Genomic DNA, 16534 nt, shown 5'->3' on the forward strand with positions numbered 1-16534 from the left:
TGTAAACCTTTACTGACCAAGTCTAGCAGTCTATTTTATGCCTGAAATCTTCTCTGGGACCCATCTTCCTTCAAACTCAAGGTGGCTCCTAGAAATTCAACCCATTTTATAGCAATCTGATTAATATCCCCCTAGCTCGTGACCCCTCTCATCTCTAACTTGTCCTTGCAGTTCCCTACTCCCTTTATAATTGGCTAACCCAAATAGATATCTACTCATGTTATTATAAGAGATCCAGCTATCACCATTTCCTTAGCTAGCTTATCATCTTCACTCTTCAAATGCATCTGGCACTCCACATATTGATCCATCTCTATCTTGGACAGACCTCCAGTCTACCTCTTTTTTTTTGTAAGAATTCTAATAGATCCCCCCCCCAGACCTTCGTCTCTCCTGGCTCTTCTGCTGCTCGGCCCTTAGCTTACCCACTCTTCTAATGATACCTTGCATTTCATTAGCAAATTTCCTCCAGGACCCTTCCCTTTCCCCCTTACTCTTTAATCTATTTTAATGGCCTTTTTTGTAAGGGCAATGAATAATTCATCCTTAAGCAGAAGGTTATTCATAATAAACTTTCTTACAAGAAAATTTTAAGCTTATCTTCCCCCTCAATCAGCTATTTGCCACCCCCAAATCAAAGGCATATGATATGATAGAATAGAGGAAGTTTCCACTTTAGCTGAGAAGGTGTGAGGAACCCAAGATGCTTGGTGACTAAAAAAACCCTATCCAATCTTGAGGATGGCCCAAAGTACTAAAGACTAAAAGTATGTATGCCCTAGATCAGAGCCCCATGGACCCAGTTCCCAGCCATCAATCATCCCCATCTTGTCTCTAAGATTCTCTCACTTCTTTTTCTCTTGTCCCATCATGATTGTACTTCCCTCACACCTATCTACTTATTTCTCTACCATATTAAAGTCCCTCGTCATAATGCATGGACATTTAATATCCAATCTAGAAATCCAATCCTACATCTCTACTCTAACCTTATGATTATGAGCACCATAAACATTGGCTATCCACACCTTTTCTTCATCTAATTGGATCGCTACAACTAATATCCTACCATTAGGATGATTGGCAATAATGCTTGGCTTTAAATCTTTCTTAATAATGGCCAAGATCCCACTGAATTCTGAATTTACTCCCCCATACAGCACCACCCAATCTCTAAATCTTTCATTTATCCCACTCTTCATACCAAAGAGATTATGCTCATGAATTGCCATTATAGACAACCCCCAATCTTTCACCAACCCCCAAAAGGGTGCATTCTTCTTCCTATCCCTAACATTACAAGTACATCCCTTAGTCACATTTTCCTTAATCGTTCTAAAGCAGTGGTGGCCGACACCATCTCCACTTCAGGCTCCTCTTCCTCCCCACCTACATTTTCCCTATGTTCCCCCTCATTCTAAAGCAGTGGTCGCCGGCACCATCTCCACTTCAGGATCCTCTTCCCCACCTACATTTTCCCTATGTTCCACCTATCCTCTTTGCAATTCCCATGATGTGTCCACTTGCCAATTAAACCTTCCCATAGAAGTCGTTCCAATATTGTGTCCTAGTGGGCTAAAGGGATTAGAGTAGAGAGGAGGACTCAACCCTTCCAAAGATTTGGTACCCACCCCCTTTCCCCCAATATTATGTCCTAGTGGGCTAAAGGGATTAGAGTAGAGAGGAGGACTCAACCCTTCCAAAGATTTGGCCCCCCACCCCCTTTCTCTGCCATTTTTGTTTGATTTTTCCTATCTTCTCCTTTAACTTTTCTGAGATTATTCCCCCTCCTTATATCTATCTCTTACCTTAGTCCATCCTTGACCCTCATGTTCCCCTCCTTCCATAACCATTTTCCCCTTCCCCTTATCCTCCTTATCCTCCTGTCTCTGTCACACTAGTCCCAACCTTGCTCCCCCACTCTATGCCCTCTTCCTTCCTTCCTTCTCCATCCATCTCTGCTTTATTTTCCAATCCACAATTTTTGGCTATGTGTCCAAAGCCTCTGCATCTGAAAAACGCTCCCAGAAAACCCCCAAATCTAAATTTCACCTCCATCTTTCCTAGCTCCCCTAAATCCATTTATAGCACTTTCGGTGTCTCCACCAATGTATTCCAAGATATATAGACTTTCTTCGAGTGGCGGCCATTATCATTGTCTCTTGGCAAAAACAATACTAGACCCAAAGCATTGGCCAAATCCCTTAGTGTGCAGGTCTCAGTTAGAGAGGAAGACCCACTATATCGACCCACACTAGACAAACTTCTCTAAGACTCATATTTACATCAAAGGCAAGGTTAAAAGGCATTGCATGCACCAGTTTTGTGCCCATGAACAGTGGGGCCATCGCAAATAGGTCGACAACAATCTGTCCCTTAACGAATAGTACATTGAAGAAGCCTTTCCCTAGATAGAAAACTTGAGACACTACTTTCTCATGAAGCACCTCATCTTGTAGCCATTTCCCAATTTTAGCCTTGTTAGGTGGCTTTCCCAAACATAATAGAATAGTACTACACATGGAGAACAAGACAACCGACCTTCTGACCAATTCTGATGGGATATTAACACATACCTTGCCACTCTGCATACTTTCTTGTCACTTTTGGGCATGTAGGCGTGAGGAGATCCAATCTTGCCATAGCTTCTTTGCCACACTATTACCTTCTTGCTCCTTACGATGTCTCTTCATGTAATCTTCCGGTTCCCAATCCCCCCATCCACCATCTCCTGGGTGGCTCATTGAACTGATCCCAGGCTTTCTCCATCTTTTGGATACTATCGATGTGCCCGTCTGCATGCGCGAGACCCGCAGTACCCATCGACTAATGTACTACCTCATGCATCGACATGTGCAACTTAATTCCCTAGGATACCCCTACAACGTGTCGTGATCTCACCCTTCATTCTCCCTACACCTTTGCACCTTAGCCATTAATTTCAAGAAAGCCTATGTGCTCTTATTCTTTAGTTTATGGTTGTAGAGAAGAGAAGATTATAGAAGAAAATTCAGCCATCCATCTCTCTCTTGTGTCTTGCTCTCTCTTGTATATGTGTTTTTTCTTACAAGGAGCTCAATCTCTCCCTCTCCCCTCTGCATTCTCTTTAAAGATCATCTAAGCATCTAGAGTGATAATGGTGGTTCTCTTTTTGATTTGTTGATTCCCTCTTTAAGCTATTTTATATGTGTAACCAAGAGAATCCAAAAGGGGTAGCTTAATTACTTCCAAACTTACAAAATGTGTCTAAATTAAAATGTTAAAAATCACAAAGATAAAACTATAAAACATGTATTAAACGTTCGTGATATATATGTTTTTCATGTGTTGAGGCCCTCCTCCTCGCCTGCTCTCCTCCCCCTCCAAGGCTCACACTTAAAAAAGCACTGGTCTGACTATATATCTATTTGCATTATAAAAAAATACATACATAAGGGTTTTTTAATTTAAAGCAAACAAATTTGTATGTTTGATCCAAAAAGGGTAGTTTTCTTACCTCCAAACTCACAAGAGGTGTCTAAATTAAAATGTAAAAAATCACAAAGATAAAACTATAAAACATGTCTGGCGGAACGTACATGATTTTCATGTGATGAAGCCCCCCCCCCAATTCCCCTCCAAGGCTCATACTTATAGGATGTAGTGATGTAATGTTTTAATACATTAAATGACAACATGTAAACCATTCATACATTAAATAGCACCCATATTGATTAATAAAAATTTGGGTGAGCTAAGAATTATCATGCAGTTTGATTCAACATAATGAGATACTAACAATATCTTAACATAAAATTTGTTTTTATTTTTTAATTAAAATCAAGATTTTATAACATAAATTATCAAGGAAATATAGACTCTTTCCACTTGTTTCTTAAAGGAACCATAACCATTTAATAGAACCAACCATTTTTAAGTTTTATTTCTTTGCATGATGAGAATCATCTTAAACTTTTAGTAACTCATTTCTATAGAGACCTCAAAATACTTGTAATAACATGGGAGCACGAAATAAAGAAAGATTAGTTTCTTGTTGTCAAGTTTGAGAATTAAGGGCTTACAAGCATTTAACATTCAATCCACTATGAAAGTACATAGTGTATAACACATAGTTGAAAGACTTTATTTACTTGTTTGTAGGAAGCTCAAGCCTATCTAGTTATAACCATAGAATATTATGTTTTAATGAAAGTGTTTGATTCAAGAATTAAACCAATAAAAGTTATCTTTATAAAAAAGAAACTTGACTTTCAAAGTGGAATTGTTAAAAAAACAAATTGGAGAATAAATATGGAATGAAAACATGGAAGCTTTTGCTTATAGTTAAAGTTCTTAATACTTGTGCTTGCCTACTAGCTTATTTAAAGACATTTTAGTTGTACTTTCAAAGAAGTTTGCAACATTTAGTGACTTATTAAAAAGACTTAAAAACTAATCAAGTTATCAATGTTCAAAAAGTGATTAAGCATTTTGAGTGTTAAAGCATGCAACGAGTAGAAAACTTTTCTCAAAATCCCTTCACTTTGTGCATGTGTTAGAGAGAGAGAGAGAGAGAGAGAGAGAGAGAGAGAGAGAGAGAGAGAGAGAGAGATTTTAATGTTCGAGGGAGGCCAAATATGACTAAAGGGATTGGTACTAAGCAGCCACAAATGTATACATATTATTTACAGACTGAGGGTCCATTGCAAAGCAAAAAGGAAAAACCTAATTTGATCAAGGCTTCCACTAATAATTAAAAATTCAAAGATGGAGATTAGTTAGCTCCGCTCAAGTACATTTGGTCGAGTAGTACATAACCTAGTCACATATTGTTGGTCAAGTATTACATAATTTTTCCTCTGATATATCCAAAGCTTGATTCCTTTGAGAAGCTTGGATTGCTTGAGTATGTCTAGTCTTGCCTCCTTTGATTCTAAGGTGATTATGGCCTACCCCTTGCCCGAAGAGGTCGATAGTTACGAGCTCTCATACACTGGTAAACCCCGACCCTCAATTTCAGGGCTAGGGTGTCCCTTCGCTTTTGCTCTTCCATGCTTTGTTAGAGAGAGAGAGAGAGAGAGAGAGAGAGAGAGAGAGAGAGAGAGAGAGAGAGAGAGAGAGAGAGAGAGAGATTATTTTATGCAAGAAGTAGAGGGGTAATAAAAATCAAAATTTGTTCAAAGAAACAGTTGCCCTAGATATTATAGGGAAGATATGTTCAAAAGTGCCATGACGCGAAACAATTTTTTTGAGTGAAGCTAAAACTTTGGGTATTGATTGTCTTGGTATCAAAGATTTAGTTTGTAAGATTGTGTTTAATAACACAGTTTGACCCATACAATGTACTGTAGGTAACTTGATAGAGTTGGTAACATATTTATCTTCGTTTGACACAATACGTGCCCATACAACCTAAACGCATGCAATGTGATAAGGACACCAAGGTAGAAAAGTTTCATGAATAAATGGAACTTGGGGATAAAGAAAAGCACTTCAATTTTGATCACAAGATTTCTTGGTATGCACCAAGAGCAAAGGACAAAATGTTATTGTCATCCTTGTGGATAAAGAGGGCTAAGTTGGGGTATTTTAAGCATTAACAAAATTAGGATAACAAAATGTGTACACTTCTATGAGCTAATGGTTTACCTACCATGGTTTTGAACCAATGGTTTACCTACCATGTAGAGGCATGCAAGCATTATAATTGTCATTTCAAGACATGCGCAAATAAGTAGAGAGGAAAAAGGCTATTGACCGCATAGTTTTGCATTGAAAGGGGGGAAAAAAGGCTAATTAAAATAAGGGCTAAATAGCATGGAAAATGAAGAAATGAAAGTACAAGTGTTTGGATTATTAGGCAACATCGGGGGGAGCCCAATCGCAATAGCGATGTTGGTCGTGCAAAGGGCAGAGTAGAAAGAGAAAGGGCGTAGAGAGAGAAGGGGGGGGGAGTTCTGCGAGTGCGCATTTTCCAAAGTCGTACGAGGTGGAAATTGGGATTAAGAACTTAGGGAGACAAAATGATGTTTTATTAAAAACCATGTATGTATATTTGAATCACGTAGGTTGGGATGAAAGGGATGGGCACGAGGGGGAGGCCACGTAATGGACGTCAATATGAAGGAGGGTAGGTGTGTGACAAGATGGTGTGGGAATGAAATAGGAGGGAGGGAGCGAGGGGAAGAAGCTCCATTGGGAGTTGGGGACCATGTCGATCGAGAGTGTTCTGTAAAGGGCCAAGGCGTGTCGGGGGGGCCTCCATTTTTCTGATTTTTTAAGCCGGCAGTTTAATAGCTGATGTAAACGGGTTTGATAGAGAGCCCGGTGGAAAGAGGCCCCCCCCAAGCGGACCCCCGACTCTCTAGTAGACTAGGCGCTCGCTCTTATTTCGAGGAAAAAAAGGAAATTAGCGGTACATACGTCACACGTCGCTATCGTATTCGGCGTCCACGCTTGCATGCCTCATACGATAGGTCGCCGCGTGCCTGGGGGCCTTTGCCTACTAGTAGCGGGTCCCAGACCTATGATCGTGTGACACGTTGCGACCCTACTCGCGTCATCGCGCATTTTGTTCCGCATTATTGCTTTTCGCCGGTCGTTATTAAAAGATGATTTTTTAGCGTGAGGATTAGTAAAGTTTTTATTTTTTTAAGATGTGAAAAACTAGCAAAGTTTTTCTATATATGTGTGAAAATTAGCAAGTTGCAGCTTGCTAGTTGTTGCTAGCCTTTGCTGGAAGCGGTGGTGTTGTGAGGTGCGGTGTGGCGACCCGGATGGGCAACGCTACACGTGTGAAGGGGAACACCGTTGGATGTGGTCGTTTATGGAATTTAGAGAGGAGGCACCGAGCGCTCGGCGGACGAGGTGAGGTCAAAGGCTTGGTGATCTGATCGGACGGGCATCAAGCAGCAATGTATGTGTAGGACTACAAAATTAGTATAATGCATTTGGCATTATCAGAAGTTGCATTTAACGAGGGTCCGAAATTGCGGGACTAGTGAAGGAGATATTATGGCGGCTATATTGTAGGATGACGGACATGGATCGGGCCTATCGTCATCGGTGAGAGTATTGAGGAGGGTTGGGAACTTGGGGAGGGTGACGATATTTTTTTGAGTTAGGGATTTGCGGGGACATTCAATCTAATTTGGCAGTCCCGATAACAATTTTCTTTGTTCGTAGGGTCGACTCATGAGCTTTGAAGCGCGGGGCGCGCAGTGGGCCCCAGTGGCTGGTCTCTATACTACTGTAGAGAGAGGAGGATGGACCCAGCATGAGAGCTAAGGCAGATGGGGTGACAGGCTTTGGTGTGGAGCAGTGTGTTGCGATAAGACTCCTGAGGGCTTTGTTACGCGTGCTGGGCGATGAGAGAGAGGGCGAGACCCGTCACCCAAGTAAAAATATGACCCCCATCAGACTGATGAGGACCCATGCGTCTCTGACCTAATGGCAGGTCTGCTGTAGCAGCTGATTGGGCCAGGAAGCCTGTGCCACGGAGGTGGCAACCCTTGCCAGAGGAGCGGGTGTTGCGCTGGTTGAACAGGACGAAAAGGAGAGTGAAAAGAGCTCATGTGGCGCGTGGATACACAAATTTCTTGTCTCACACACACGGATCTCGATACTAAGCAGCCAACGTGGCACGGAGCTATTGGTAGTAGTAGCGATTTACTGTTAAAAAAATACCACGAGGACTCGCTTTTACCTGCATACCGCTATCATAGCTACGAGTGCGACATCCAGCGTGGCAAATGGTAAGTATTATTTCCTGTGGTTAAATAAAAGGAGCGGTTGCCAATGGAGGTGAAGCTGCTGCCTGCTATTAGTCAGCACTCTGGAGACGAGGTCCATAATCATTCAGGGCGCAAAATAAAAAAATAAAATAAAAGTGAAAAGGGGCTGGGGCCTGGGCGCAGTGGGCGGGAAGGCTGAGGCAGTGAGGCCAAGTGCTAGTGGAGGCGAAGATGACGTGAGCCAACTTGGCGCTGCCGGTGCAGGGGTGGACCCCATGCACTCCAGCAAAGGCCCTTCAACCTATGTACTGGCTCTGTGTCTCTTCAGGCCTTATCGCCGGGGTGAGTAGACCTACTACGAGTTGCCACCGGCTATCCCGTGGTCGAGGACGGGCTACAGGAGGTGAATCGTATCATCCATTGGTTAAAGAATTACTCCTAGGGCCCACTTTGTAGCGGCCCCGCGGCGGTAAGCCGACCGGCCCGGGCAGTAGCCTGTAGGCTGCTGGTGCAAGCAGCCAAATAGAGATGCCGTAATTGCTCTGTATTAGTGCTCCCCCAACTTTGGCGTGGCGGACAAACTTGGCAAGCCGCCAAATTTATCACGCTGGCCGCCAAAACGCCACCTATTTTTCCTCACGTGCGGTACCCCGTAAATACCTAGCGCCCTACGTTAATAATTTGCCCCTACCGTCGTAAATAATTCCCATGGTGACCTTTTCCCTTTTACGCGATGTGTTCACACCGCTTTTTTGCCGCTGCAAACACAGATCGCCATTACTCGGGCTTTTTACAAGGCCGCCCGCGTCTCTTTTTTTTTCTACCCTCTCCGTCCCGTGGATCTGATCCCCTTTTCCCGCCGGTACATATTGTCCTCCACAGCACTTCTTCACCTCCATTCATCTCTTCACCATCTCTCATACATAGGTAGCTTGTCTAGCAACTTCATTTTGTGTACAACACAAAAACAAAATGCATTACCTCCACGCATTCTCACCTCTTGCCGGCCCTCCTCCCTTGTCCCTCTGTTACTGAGAGAAAGGTCCCCTACCCCTTCACCCTCTCAATTGTCCTCTTCTAGCCCACCCTGCTATGGCAAAATCAGCCTCCACCCCCTTCTGATTATGCAGCATAGCAGTTTCTGAGTCCGATCGCCGCCCATTCGCCTTCCAATCTTCCCCTCTCAATGCCCACCGCCGCAGCCGCAGACACAACCCCTCTAGTGTATATCTCGAATGTTAGTTGCTGCTGACAGTTGTGGGTTAAGCACGCATTCCACCTATCACGATAGTCTCCGTGTGACATGAGACTCCAAGCTCTCTAGCTTTTTCTCTTGCCATTGCCACAACCAGGGGTCAGGGGAACACCTCCTCGTGGTCTGATTTTTTAATGAGCGGGATGCTTGGCAGGGCACCTGCAAACGTGCCGGCCTTGGTGACTAGTGCGGTTTTTGTCTCTGCCGACTCAAGCAAGCGGTTCTGCAAGGCTTGGCCAAGCAGCGGGAGGAGCGATTCGGTACTAGAGCCTACATCTGTGCTCGATATCCGCAGCCCCAGCCCGAGTTCGACTCTGTCTTCTTCTCTTGCAGGCTCCTGTGAGGGTGGGTTGGGATCGATCGAGAGTGGAGCGGTGGCTGTCTCAGGGCTCTTCTGCGAAGGTGCTTCGGAGGGGCAGCTGCCGGATTGCACGAGTCTGTTGGAGACCAGCAACGAAGGATCGGTGTGGGGGATCGCGGCAGGAGAGCATGGAAGGGCAGGTGAGGATGAAATTGTGGGGACCTGGCAAGCAGGCAGTGAAGTGCGCCGGGGATGGGAGAGGAACGTCGGTCACACTGGAGGCGCTAGCGTGGACGGAGCTCACAAGAATGCGGAGGTACCCTCCGGCGGGATGAAAGGAGCAGGCATGTTGGCGGAAGGTAATGTGGGGGCACTGCTGGGTAGTGGGGTCACGCGGGCTGCAAGCACGGTGCAAGAGAAGCAGGCGCAAGGGGGGTTTGAAGGCAGGGAGAGCTTATGTAAGTCGGAGCAGTTTACTTTTCCGTCTGCGAGCAGCTTCAGCAACTTGTTGGGAGGAGGAGGCAAAGGTGTGTTGCTTGGGGAGGGGGCGGAGAAGATGGTTAAAGATGAGGTGGTGGCAGATGGGAGCTTGGAAGCTTGCGTGATGTCGTGTAGAAAGAGAGATCGGGAAGAATTCTTGGGAGAAGTGGTGCAGAGGGTGGGAGGAGGTGGTGGTGTTGGGGTCCAGAAGGCCGAATCAGAATGGCCGTCTGTTTGGAATGAGTTCCAAGTTGGGGAAGCACCACCGCCGGCTGGAGAGAAGAGCCAGCTGGAGTGTTTGGATGACATCTTTGTCGGCTCACCGCCGCCTCCTCCAGCAGAGTTTTGGCTTAGTGAAAATCCGCCAGCCGTGCAGCAGTCCCAAAGCTATGGCGCCATCGTGCCGCGCAGCAATGGTGGCGCAGGCAACAATAGCAGTGCTGCAAGAGTGCAGCTAGACCTGTACGAGGCCGTGTTGCTTGGCACGGGTGGCGGCAGAGGCGCTGGTGGTACTCAAGGCTGCGCCACAGCCGCCCCTAGCCCTACCACCTTTTCTCCTCTCCCCGCCCTTTCTCGCAGTCATTCCGCCCCCCTCACTTCCCAGATGGACCAGCCGTTCTCTCTCCGGACCGCTCCTCTGCCATTCCACCGCCATGTTTTCGGCGGCGCAGCTCCTCCCCTTGCCCCTTTTGCCCCAGATTTTCTCGACAACAAGCCCCCAACCCCTCCTTCGGCCGCCTCAGGCCGCCTCCTCAACGCCACCTACGCCCCGCCCCCGCCTCACTCTGCACCTCAAGTGCAATTTCCAGAGCTCCCCGCCTTTCCATTTCCTTCCACTTACAAGTACCCACCGCAACCTCAAACATTTGTGCTTCCCAAGCCTGAATACCGCCCTCCAAACGCCGAGTTCCCAGATCCCAAGCCGTGGCAGATGCGCGTTCTGGACGGTGACGGGACATCCAAGGTGGCGCCAGGTGGTCCCAAATGGCAGCTCAAGCCCGAGACTGGATGGCAGGTGGAGCGGCTCAGCTCGGGACACGTCAGGGTTCCGGTGCTGAGTCCGCAGTTCTCCATGCCAACGGAGCAGCCACTGCTGCGGCACGTCATGCCAGAGCATGTGGGCCTACGCGTGCGGCTGGAGGAGCTCTCACTGGCGGAGCGGCAGCTCTTTGCCGCCTCGGAAGCAGTGGGGCTCGGTGACCTATGCACGGCTAAAGCGATATTGGCGCGGCTCAATCAGCAAAGCTCTCCCAAAGGGCAGCAGTCCTCGCAGCGCGTGATCTTCCACTTCAAGGAGGCCCTCGCCAAGCGGGTTGCTGCGGGATCAAGCTCTTCTTTCCAGCAAGCTAACAACTCTCCTCTGGACATCATCAACAAAATCAGTGCCTACAAGAGCTTCTGTGAGGTCTCCCCCATCCCGCAGTTCGCCCACTTCACTGCTAATCAGGCCATTCTGGACGCCACGGAGGGCGAGGATTGCATCCATCTCATCGATTTCGAGTTGGGCTTCGGCGGGCAATGGGCGTCCTTCATGCAGGAGATTTCGCAGCGCAGCAGGGGTCCTCCAGAGCTCAAGATTACGACCATTGGCAAGGATTCCTTGGAAATGCGGCTAGCGAAGGAGAATTTGCTTCATTTTGCGAAGGATGTCGGCTTAATCCTCCATTTCTATCAATTGCCAGTCCAAAAGCTGGAGTGTTTGAAGCCATCTATGTTCAGAAAGGGGGAGAAAGAGGCGGTTGCTGTGAATTTCGGGTTTGGGCTGAACCGGCTGATGTCTGAATTCTCCTCCACTGACGCTCTCTTCGGTTTCTTTCAGCTCATTCGGAGCCTCTCTCCCAAGGTGGTGGCGGTGGTGGACAGCGAGTTCGAGTTCGACGGACCCTCGCACCTCTCCGGCTCGCTGCAGTTCTATTCATGTCTCTTCGAGTCGCTAGAATCCGCCAAGCTGCCCAGGGAGGCGGTGTTCAACATCGAGAGTCTCATTTTTGCGCCCAAGATAGCCGATGTGGTGAACGCGAGGCGGCTGAACCAGGCGGGCAGCCTGCCGCCTTGGCGCATTCTCCTGCAGAAGAACGGCTTCTCAGCATTTCCCTTCAGCAATGCGGCGGAGAGTCAGGCCGGGTGCCTCGTCAAAGCCCCCGTTAACTCAGGATTCAACTTCGTCAAACAAAACGGCACCCTTCTCCTTGGATGGTACAACAAAACTCTAGTGTCTGCATCTGCGTGGGTCTAAACGCCCCCATCAGCATCATCATCATCATCTTTCCGATTAAATCAACAAAGGCCCCTCTTTTCCTTTCCTTTTAGTGTCTAATCCCCCCCCTTGCTGCGCGCACCAGCAAGAGGCACAGTTCAGTTGCATGCATGAAGGTTGTGGTCAAAGTTGAGGCAAAGTTTGTACCCCTTTTGCCTCTGGAGTTAGGGACCATAGCTGTTGTCTTAATAACCAGCCATGGGACTACTACCATGCTTGTAAATAATTATTGTCAGTTCAGTCGTATTGGTTCCAAGTTTACTTGTGTGGTGTGGTGTGTTGTTTTGTAGAATTAATTTAAGAAGCTTTCTTCTTTTTTTTTAAAAAAAAAGTAAATGAGTCTTCATGTGGCACCATACCATACACATGTACACGTGTGAGAAGGGTTTTTTTTTCAAATATGAAATGTAAGTAGAAGAAGCTTTTCATGGGGCACCCGTACCATACACATGAACAGGTGTGAGAAGTGTTTTTTTAAAATATGAATGCAACTCAAGTAAGCACAAGAAGCTTTTCATGGGGCACCCATACGTACACGTGAAGGTTTTTTTTTTCCAAAATATGGAATGCAACTCACGTAAGTAGAAGAAGCTTTACACATCTAGCTCATTGACAATTAGACACTATTGCTCATTCATGCTTAAGCTTTACCTCCACCATCATCTATTCCTCCCAAGTCCAAAGCAAGCATAGGTGGGTGAGACATGCAAAACTGTCAAAGCACATCTCTGAATAAGTGTAGCTTGATTAACACACAGATAGTGCCTTTGCTTACATGGTGAATAGCCATATGTTTTTGGAGTTTAGAGTGTTTTTTTGAGCATCTTAAGTTTTAGGTTTTGAGTAACCATCTCAGTCGGTTTCACTAGAATAAATAGTGATACATATATTAAATATAACACAAGGGAAGAAGACCATATTAGGCTGTTTGGAAAAATCCCAATTCCCATTTTGTAAGATCAAAAAATGGGGGGCATGGTGAAATCCACTTTCTCTGACAAATTTAGAATTGGTATGTTCAAGATACACCAAAAATTAGATTGAAAAGAAATTTCCCAAAGTAATGGGATTTTCCCAAAGTCCCTAATATGGTTTTGGAGGTGTAAATCACTCAAAGCTGTGAAATTTTATGCCTTGTTTGTGGTCAGTTTTTTGCATTCAAGGATGTGTGTGTTTCTTGTAGTAAATAGCGTGGGTTGCCAAAAATCACGAGTTGTCTAGGTAAAGCTAAACATACATCATAGATAAGGTGGTTGTTGATAAGAGAACTAAAAATTATGAAACTTAGTCATCTTTCAAGGATTTGTTGCTACTACACTATGACATAATTTTGTGATATCCTTACTCCTTATATAGATTGGCAAAGGATCTTCCAAGATATCTATTTTCCAATTTCCATCCAAAGACAATGCTAGTAGACTTGGTGTTTGTGGTTATTGCAGAACATGAAGGTGAGAATGGGGCAACTCCTTAAGATGGGTTTGCCCCTTAAAGTGTCCCCAATAGGCTAAGTGAAGCCTCTTAGATGGGTGTAGGTGTTGAAAAATGTTACACTGAATGCGTCCTAGTGACCCTTTGTTATAACTCTTGGTTGGCTGTAAGCTTTTTCTCAAAAACCATACAAGCTTCGAGGTCGTGTGAATTCATTAATTTACAGCATTGTAAAAATCCTTGCATGACATCAAAATGATAAGTTTTTCCTTTAACCAATTTGGAGAGAATGTAGTATGTGCCCATGCGCTGAAGTTCCCTCAAATGAAGTGTGGATCCATGAGCTGTGATCACACTTTTACCTTATTTGTTCTACATGGGTTAAATTAGGAGAAGTGATGTGCATTTTGAGATGCCTTGATATACATGAGTATACTACTCACATCAATACAAAATGATCCCTCATTATTTTCATTCTTCAGTGTAGCAAGAGAACATGGAGCAATGAGCATCCTAAATCTTTCCCCTGAGAGAGAGAGAGAGAGAGATGCACTTCCCTAAGATATTAGAGAGAATAGAGCAATGATCATCCTAAATCTTTCCCCCAAGAGAGAGAGAGAGAGAGAGAGAGAGAGAGAGAGAGATGCACTTCCCTAAGATATTAGAGAGAGATATATATGCACTTCCCCCGAGAGAGAGATGCACTTCCCTAAGATATAGAGAGAATAGAAGGCTCACGTGGGATCCTTAGCCAAGTTGTCACTTCATCACCTTCAGTGATCACATGGCATGTTTTGGATAATCAAGAAATAAGTTGTTGTACATACACACCTTCAAACATGATTAATTTATGTAGGACAATGTAGGATGTTCATTATCTAAGTTTTTGAGTTTCACAATGATGGAGACTTTGTTTTCACTTTTAACAATGTTTGGTAATTAAAAATCCTTGGTTTGGGAATATATGATGTATGAACACAATAAGAGAGATATTACCTATAGCCATTGGGACATGTAGAAAGTAAAAAAGATTTGTTAATGCAAGCTACAAAATCATTGAAAATCTATTGAAGAAGTTACTAATGGATGCCAAAAAATCAAGTTGAATAGACATGACTAGTATTAAGAAATGTGCGACTCTTATTACTTATTCATAGAGTATAATTGTGGTAGCTTTAGCACACTCTAAAAGTAGATATTTAAATAGGGTAGTAGTAAAAATAATTTTAATGAAAGGTTGATGCTTTTTACTAATACATAAAGATACTTTAGTGAAGGGTTGGAACTAGGCTTGATTTTTTACGGGCACCCTTGCCCTTCAAAATTCACGGGTTTGGTGAAACTTTTGTATTTTAGCGAAAATTTGGTGGACACTTCAACAATTCACAAGTATTTTATGTGACCAAAATGCTAAAAAATGGGCATGACGCCCATCAAAAGCAACTATATGGTTGCAATCGAAGTTTTTAGGTGAAAAAGCAGTGCACACAGGGAGATGGATGAGGGATAGCAGGTGGCCATGAATCTGGCAAGCAAGATGCACCAAAAATTTAGCGATTTGTTTCTTGAAAAAACAGTTCCACCCATGGTTTGTAAACCCCCTTAGTAATGTATGCTGGTGGATGATAGTGACGGTAAAATGAAGAATGCATATAAAAAGCATTTTATAAGGTATGATGGCATTGTTGAAGAAATAATGCAATGACACCTTTTCTATTTCCCATAGCTACACAAATACCTATAGATATGTACATATGTTTCCCACCATCAATTTTCATACATGCACTAAAGACAACAAACAAAGAGGCAAGATAGAAAACTTGAGCATGGAATTTTGATCAAAAGTGGCAACTAATGACTCCTAAAACCCTTTTTTTTTTCTTATTGTGTCCTTTATAAGTAGATTACATCATACCTACTACATAACCATAGAGCTTTATAACTTCATGCTACATAACCATAGAGCTTTATAACTTCATGCAATATATAAGTGAAGTAAACCTCAGTTCGGCACTTATATTTTATTTAGACTTGGTGAAAAAACTGAAGTGCACATAAAGTGGCACTCCTTACAAAAAATTAAATTTATTTGTAAAGAGTTCTGTCTACTTTTTAGCCGTCTTTGTTCTTTTTTTTTTTGGGGAGCTTTTTGCTTTTTGCATAACCAAGTATTGGCCTTTTCTTGATGATTAGAAATGGTAAGTTAACTTGGAGTGTAAACGATGCAACTTACAAAAAATCATGATTTCTTGCATCATGATCTTTTAACACATCATATAACTTTTAAAGGCATATGGCATAAATAGATCTTACTTCATATTAAAGGAAGAGGAGTATGAGACTTATCAAATGACTTGTCTCCCTTTTAAATAGCATGCTTAATACTATGCACTATACAAAATAGAATGAACTTATTGTAAGGCCTTGATCATTTAAAAAAACATGCTTAATATTATGCACTATACAAAATACAATGAACTTATTGTGAGGCTTTGATCATTAAAAAAATAAACATCATTATTATATGAATAAATGATTAAAAAATAACTTGAATTGGTAAAATCTATTTCCTTAGAGGTGTAAGTGGTCAAAGTACTTGATTAAAGTAGTGCAACTTAAAAGTAATTAGTAAGAAAATAAATGTTCCCTCAAAGACTCATGTTTCTAGATATAAAATGTGATTTGGAAGCCTCTTTTAAGATAACAACAAACTTGCCTTCTTTAGAGATTGTTAATATGAGAAGATAATTGAATATCAAGAGATAAATTAAAATTGACATTCAACCAATATAGCCAATATAGCTTAAATGTCAATGTAAGTAGCCCCAATTCTTTCAATGTTGCCTTCCTATGATATAAACGGTCAATCACAATGCATACTAAAATTTTTATCTAATTTAAGTTTACTTTTGGGATATAAATCAATTCCCTTGTGGTTCTTATACCCTTCTAAATCCATGCATGAGTTTCCTTTGCTTACAATAACTTGCTTGATTTAGAACCCTTAAGCATAATAAGTCAAGTTTACTTTGTCCTTGAATTCCATTTGTGTTCCTTTTTTTTTTAAATCACCTTCCTCAAGTGGCTAAAAATGATTT

General features: G+C 43.5%; 1 protein-coding gene across 1 annotated transcript; it reads left to right on the top strand.

The window, feature by feature from the left end:
- Positions 1-7792: 7792 nt before the first annotated feature.
- LOC147638499 (uncharacterized) lies at positions 7793-12261 on the top strand. The gene has a single exon (XM_086798413.1). The coding sequence runs from the start codon at positions 9102-9104 to the stop codon at positions 11982-11984; it is 2883 nt and encodes a 960-aa protein (XP_086654539.1). The 5' UTR covers positions 7793-9101; the 3' UTR covers positions 11985-12261.
- The last annotated feature ends 4273 nt before the right edge of the window (positions 12262-16534 follow it).

Source organism: Cibotium barometz, chromosome 5, assembly GCF_041138505.1.
Source record: "Cibotium barometz isolate CiBa-2024 chromosome 5, ASM4113850v1, whole genome shotgun sequence".
NCBI classification, from domain to species: Eukaryota; Viridiplantae; Streptophyta; class Polypodiopsida; order Cyatheales; family Cibotiaceae; genus Cibotium; species Cibotium barometz.